Here is a 6000-nt window from a genome sequence, read left to right as displayed (position 1 = left end):
GCCCCGCAGGAAGGGAAATGGGGCCCACGCGGCCCATGCGGAGGAGCGAGCGGTGCAGAGCGGGATCTGTCACATTCATTTTGTTTTAACATCGCAAATCTTGAACGTCCAGTATCTCCCCCCATCCCCACCCGCTCAGACCATCAGGCCCAGCTAGACGGATGCCCCGTCTCTCACGCCCCAGGCCAGTTCCCATTAACAGCCCATCTGCCTGGGACCCCCTTTGCCCTGCTGCAGATCACAGCAAAGGGCTCCTCTAGTCCAGTCCCTCCTCATCCTCCCTGTGGCTCTGGTGGCCTGCAGAGCTGCCCCTCACCAGGGCCTGAGCAGGGTCAGGGCTTGGTCGGGAGGGGGCCAGGAAACCTCAGGAAGTGATGCATTGGGCACTAGGGGGTGCCGGAGGGACAGTCAGACAGACCTAAACCTGAAACCTTGCGCTCATTGAAGTTCCCAGGGCATGTCCTGTTCCCCACCACCACCCACCCACGAGTCAGTGTCAAACCTGAGGTGCAGGGCAGAGCCCAGCTTGGATTGCCCCTGCAGTTTCAATGGGATAACAGATTCTCCTTCACTTCCGATTCTAAACTGATCCTGTGCGACGTCGCTACACGATGCGCCCCAGAGGTGGCTGCATTTCAGGGGGGGAGTGAGAGTGTGCCCCCCTCCGTACCAACGAATGCTGCGTAGACCCAGCTCAGTGCAGTGACAAGGAGGGGAAAGAACCTGCTTCTTATTCCAAAGGGGGTTTATTGAGGCAGATTTTTTCACATACGATTCAGTCTTGTGATTAAACAGGACAAAAAAAAAAACCCAAAGAGGTCAAATAAATATACAATAAAAAGTTAAACGGCATTAAAAAGGCGAGTGCTCTCAGTCTGGATAAATACAGCACACCGATACATACAGTATATTGGGGACGTAGGCCGAGGTTTTCAAGAGCGGCTAGCGATTTGATTTCTTGGGCAGCTCCCCTGCCTCGACATGGCCTAACGGGGCCTGATTGCCAGAGGGCAGCTGGCTCAGCAACACCCCCCTTTAGAGCTGGCACCCCACAATCGCTAGTCGGTTTGAAAATGCCAGCGGTAGAGACTATCACACAGTGATAACATGGTTTGTGGTCACTTTAGCTTCAGCCCTTTAGGTGTTTCTGGGTTCGGTTTCAATCGGCTTTCATTTGTACAGAATATACAAGGAGTTTTTCTTTGTTACAGGCAAGAAGATGAAATGAAGAGATGGCAGGGGATACCGACCAGGGGGCAGTGATCTGCACCCCTCTGGCCATGGTGGAATCAGCCCCCACCACAGTGGAGAGGTTTGAGAGAGCCCTGCGATCAAAGCTAACATTTCCCTTTTAGTCCCCTCCTCGTCGGTGTGGTTCCTGGTGTTGTAGCTGCTTCATGCAGAATCCCATGACATGGCACAGGCTCCAGGGGGCACCCCACGGCGCGATGGGTTAGTGTCCAAGCCAAAGCGGGGACTTCGCCCCTGCTGAGATGTGGGAGATGGTTTCTGATGTGGCAAGGGTAACACTCAGCCGCTCAACGGCACCATGCACTTTGCAAACAGGGGGCAGGGAGGAAGAATTACTGTCCCCCTTGAGGACAGGGAAAGGGAGATGCCGGGAGGGGAAGTGACTTCCCCAAGGAGTGGGAACAGAACCCCGGAGTCCTGACTCCCAGCAGGCCCTCTGCCCTAACCATTAGACCCAACTGCCTCTCAAGCAAGGTTGCAGTCTAGGTGACGTTAGCCAAGCTGGGGGTGGGTCATGTGCCCACGGGCAGAGCATAGGTCGCTGTCGGGGGAGGGGGTGGCGGCAGGAAGGGAAGGAATTGGAGCCCCGTATGTGGTATGTGGACTTTATTGCTGGGGTTATGGCGAGGGTGACCCTACTGCAAACTGGCTCTGAACGCCATGGGATCCATCAGGCTCTGTGCATGGCTGTGTCCAACCCTTGCCAGGGGAACGCCCAGCCTGCTGGCACTGGCTTGCTCGGGGGGGGGGGGGGGGGGGGGAGGGGTGTTTGACCAGTGCAGCCATCCCAGGTAACACCGCTCACGTCCAGTCCTGGCAAGGGTGGCTTTGCCCCCTGGGAACAGCATGGGGGTTTAGTGTTCTGGGGGGAGCACTCCAGGTGCCAGACTCTGCCCAGACTGCGCTGGGGATGGGCTGAGAACCAGGCTGCAGTCGGAGGGCAGGAGAACCGTTCGTGGACGAATGGAGCTCCCGTCACAGGGCAGGCACGCACCCCTGTGCTAAGGGAGCAGTAGTGTCACACAGGAGCCGCCTGCTCGGAGGCCCCCACCCCTCACGGGAAGGGATTATTGCTACAATAAGGTAGGAAGCCCAGGAGGCCGAGGGCTGCCCCCCCAGGACCTGATGGGGCCAGGATCGAGGGCAGCGCCAAGCAGGCCAGGGGCAGGAGGAGATCTGACACGGGAGGCTGGCTGGCCTGCAAACTGGGGGGGCTAATGGGGCAGCATGGGCTGCACAGCTGGGATGAGGGCAGCAGCAGCCCTGGAGACCAAACACTTCGCATCTGGCCCAGCGGCGCTGCCCCGAGCAGGGGTGAGAGGGGAGGGCAGCACCCATCGGCCCCTCCACTGTCAACGCTGTAACCCCTGGGGCTGAGTCCCGTCCCCCTGTCCCAGTCACTCGTCCGGGCGGGCAGCAGCCTGGGAACTCCCTTGCTACCCCCACCCTGCTCCCCACAGGAAGTAACCTTCCTGGCTTGACCCAACGCAATGGGGCCTCTTATTCCAGGTCAATCTGAGCAACCTCCCAGCTGGCCCCCTCTTCTACTCAGTGCACCTCCCTCCCTGGCTCTCCGGCCCCCCTCGTGATCACTAAGCCTGCCCCCAAGTCCCTCCAGCTGACGGGCCTGGAATCAGCCGGCAGGGGCAGCTCGGCTGGAACTCGGGGGCTCTGCAAGGGGCTGGCAGGGGACAGCTCAGGGAGGAAAGGAAGAGGCCAGGAGACAGTTCTGGAGGGTTTATGAACCCTAAAGGTCCGGGGGTTACTTTGTGGCCTGGCAGAGCCTTGCCCAGGGGAGTTAGGGGCAGCGAGAGCTGCCCTGATGCTGGGAAGGGGACAAGTGCCCAACGTCATGGAACAGCTGGGCCCTGCCCCTCCCTGCCATTAGCCGTGCCTGGCCCTGAACACTTTCCGCTCGCTGGCTGGGAAATAAAACCAGGCGACCTTGAAACAAGCAGAAAACATTCCAGAATCTGGCTGCTGGGCCCTGAGGGCACGGGAAGGGGCGGTCACGGGATTGCCATCCTCCCCTGCCCACCCACCCCAGCCACACACGTCTGCGTCACTCCATCGGGTGAGAAGAGCCGCCCCTTGGCAGCAGGTCCTGAGCTGTGGGGAGGTGGGGGGGAAACGCTCATCGCCAGACGGGGTTAGCACCTCTGGAGAGTCCCGGGGACCTACCTGTTGGGAGACACAAGAGGAGCAAGCCGGTGGCAGGTGAGGGGGTGGGGCCAGGGGGGGGCCTCTGGCCTCCTGCTCCGGCGCCGCCCTCTCCCGTAGCCCCAGCTCACCTGCAGGATCCTCCGCCGCTCATACAAAGACCTTGGCCAGGGCATCGGCCCCGGCACTGGCAATCAGGGCTTTGCTAGGGTGGAAGGCCACAGCATGGATGGCCTCCTCGTGTTTCTTGCGGTGGGCCGTGATCTCCTGCACGCACGTCTTGTTGTCCAGGTTCCAGAGGCGCAGGGAGCAGTCGTGGCCTGGGAGAGCCAGCAGAGAAGGGTCACCCGGGGTCGAGGGGAGAAGACACTCGCCCACGGAGTCGGGAACAGAACCCAGGAGTCCTGGCGCCCAGGCCCTGTGCTCTAACCGCTAGACCCCACTTCCCTCCCAGAGCTGGGGATAGAACCCAGGAGTCCTGGTTCCCATTTCCCTGCTCTTCCCTCAAAGCCCAGCCAGCAAAGACCAGACCTCCCCCTCCCGACACTCTGGGTTGCTCGTTTACTGCACTTAGTGCTGGATTCTGAATCCACTTCCCACTGAACACGCCCAGCATGGGCAGTGCCAGGCCAAGGGCGCCCGCATTGCTCCCTGCACTGGAGGGACACCTCCCGCTAGGGGTGGGAGAGGAGAGCCCAGCCCCCATGACCCATTTGGTCCTCGGCCCCTCTGACGCAGCCAAGAGGGCAGGTCTATTCATGCCAGCGGCGATGGCGGGTGCCCCGCTTGGAAGCGGCTGAGATCCAGCAAACTCATTTCACGCCGGGGCCACACGGGCGGGAAAGATTTTTGGTCCCCATTGGATTTGAACCCCCTGGATCACTGCCCATCCCCTCCACCCCCGCAGATGACTCTCAAAGCGGAAAGCAGGCAAGATACATGCAGCTGGGGAGCAGGGTGGGGCAGAGAGACACTTACTTCCAGACATGAGGAAGACCCCGTTGGGGTCCACGGCGAGGCAGGTGACAGCGTCCAAGTGAGCGACCATGGAGTGGATGGCTTTCCCTAGGCAAGGAGAGGAGAAAGGTTTAATAGGGCAGCTCCCCCTCATGCCTGGGGCCTGCTCCAACCACTAGGTGTTCTCCCCATGGCCCACGGGGTGGGGTAGCTTACAGCGCTGGATTCCCTACATGGGCATGGAAAAGGCGGCTCCCTCTACTGGGGGGGGGGGGGCGCAGTCTTGGAGCAGCACACTTAGGGGAGGGCACAGAGGGGCCCCCGGGCTGGCGAGAGTGGATTGGACCCTCCTGGGGAAGGGGGAGACACTGACATCCCCAGCAGGTGAGCGAGACAGGGCTGGGAGCCATCAGATCTGTAGACACAGTCTGTTCAAGGCAGGCGAGGGGAGCTCGAGGGCAGACTGGTCCTTGGGAGGGACACGGGCATGTATTAGCTGGGGACGAAGCCTGGCCTCGAGAGGGGGCCGATCTCATCACATCATGGGTGAGTCTCCCTGCGAAGGGTGCATGGGGAGGCTCGCACACGTGCCCTGGGTAGACAGCAGGCCGCACGGCAGGGGCCGGGCCCTGCATGCAGGTATTTCAATGGAAAAGGGCCCCATAACCGCTACCTGCCTCTCGTCCCACCCCCAGCAAACGGGGGACACCCAAGGGAGGACCCCGAAGCACAGTGATGTCAGACCCTCCCTCAAGAGCCTCAAGGCTGTGCGGAGATGGCCCCATGAGGTGGAGCTCTGGGAAACAGCAAGGCCCTTCTCCGCCCCCGGAGTTTGGGCTGGCTGCCTTCCTGCCAGGGGGCGGGGCTGAGGAGGGGGCAGCAGGCCCGACCCAGCTGCCACCAGATGGCTGCCCTACCTGTCCGGTTATCCAAGAAGCGGATCCCTCGGTCGTCGTGCGCGGTGATGGTGACGGGCTGCGTCGGGTGGCTCACCACGTGATTGATTTGACTGAATCCTGGGTCAGAACATGGGAGAGGGAGCAGGTTACCACTGAACCATGCATGCTCCCTCTCCCCCCACACCAGAGCAGCTGCCAGCCTAGGACTAAACAATCATCTCTCTCTTCCCAGAGCGGCTAAACTGGCCTGACCCCTCCTGTGTGGATCCCTTTACCACCCCCTGCTGGAGAAGCACCATCCAGTCAAGGCTCTCAAAGCACAAACTGAAGTGCTGGTCCTCACCACTGCCTGGGAAATGGACACTTCACGGCAGAGAGGGAGGGAATCAGGGAGAGGCAGTGACTTGCCTACCATCACACAGCAAATCAGTAAGAGCTGTGAAGAACCCAGGAGTCCTGACTCCCAACCTCCCCCCACCCCACCTTGTGCTCTAACCACTAGACCCCACTCCTCTCCCACAGCTGGGATTAGAACACAGGAGTCGCCCTGGCTCACCAGTGGCGGCTCTGGATTCCAGCGTCAGGATGGGCTGGGAGGTCTCCAGGTCGTACAGCACCGTGTTGCCTGTTCGGAAGGCGGCCACAACATGGGCAGGGTCCGTGCTGGCGAACACGACAGAGGTAGGGATTCCGTACTCTGCGGGAGGGGCGGGGACACAGGGGGAACAGTGAA

At 60.9% G+C, this 6000-nt stretch overlaps 1 protein-coding gene across 3 annotated transcripts in view; it reads right to left on the bottom strand.

Annotated features, from left to right (window-relative positions):
• Positions 1-727: 727 nt before the first annotated feature.
• The window catches only part of STRN4 (striatin 4), a 28084-nt gene continuing 22811 nt past the window's right edge, over positions 728-6000 (bottom strand). For all 3 annotated transcript variants that reach the window (XM_034792033.1, XM_034792034.1, XM_034792035.1), the window contains exons 14-18: positions 5824-5964; positions 5286-5384; positions 4390-4476; positions 3543-3731; positions 728-3432 (exon numbers count right to left, since the gene is read on the bottom strand). In XM_034792033.1, coding sequence (XP_034647924.1) covers positions 3562-3731; positions 4390-4476; positions 5286-5384; positions 5824-5964 — 497 coding nt within the window. In that variant the 3' untranslated portion in view covers positions 728-3432; positions 3543-3561. The remainder of the gene's footprint in view (positions 3433-3542; positions 3732-4389; positions 4477-5285; positions 5385-5823; positions 5965-6000) is intronic.

Source organism: Trachemys scripta, chromosome 16, assembly GCF_013100865.1.
Source record: "Trachemys scripta elegans isolate TJP31775 chromosome 16, CAS_Tse_1.0, whole genome shotgun sequence".
Classification (NCBI taxonomy): Eukaryota; Metazoa; Chordata; order Testudines; family Emydidae; genus Trachemys; species Trachemys scripta.
The sequence above is the reverse complement of the archived record's forward strand: the minus strand, read 5'-3'. Positions and strand labels throughout refer to the sequence as shown.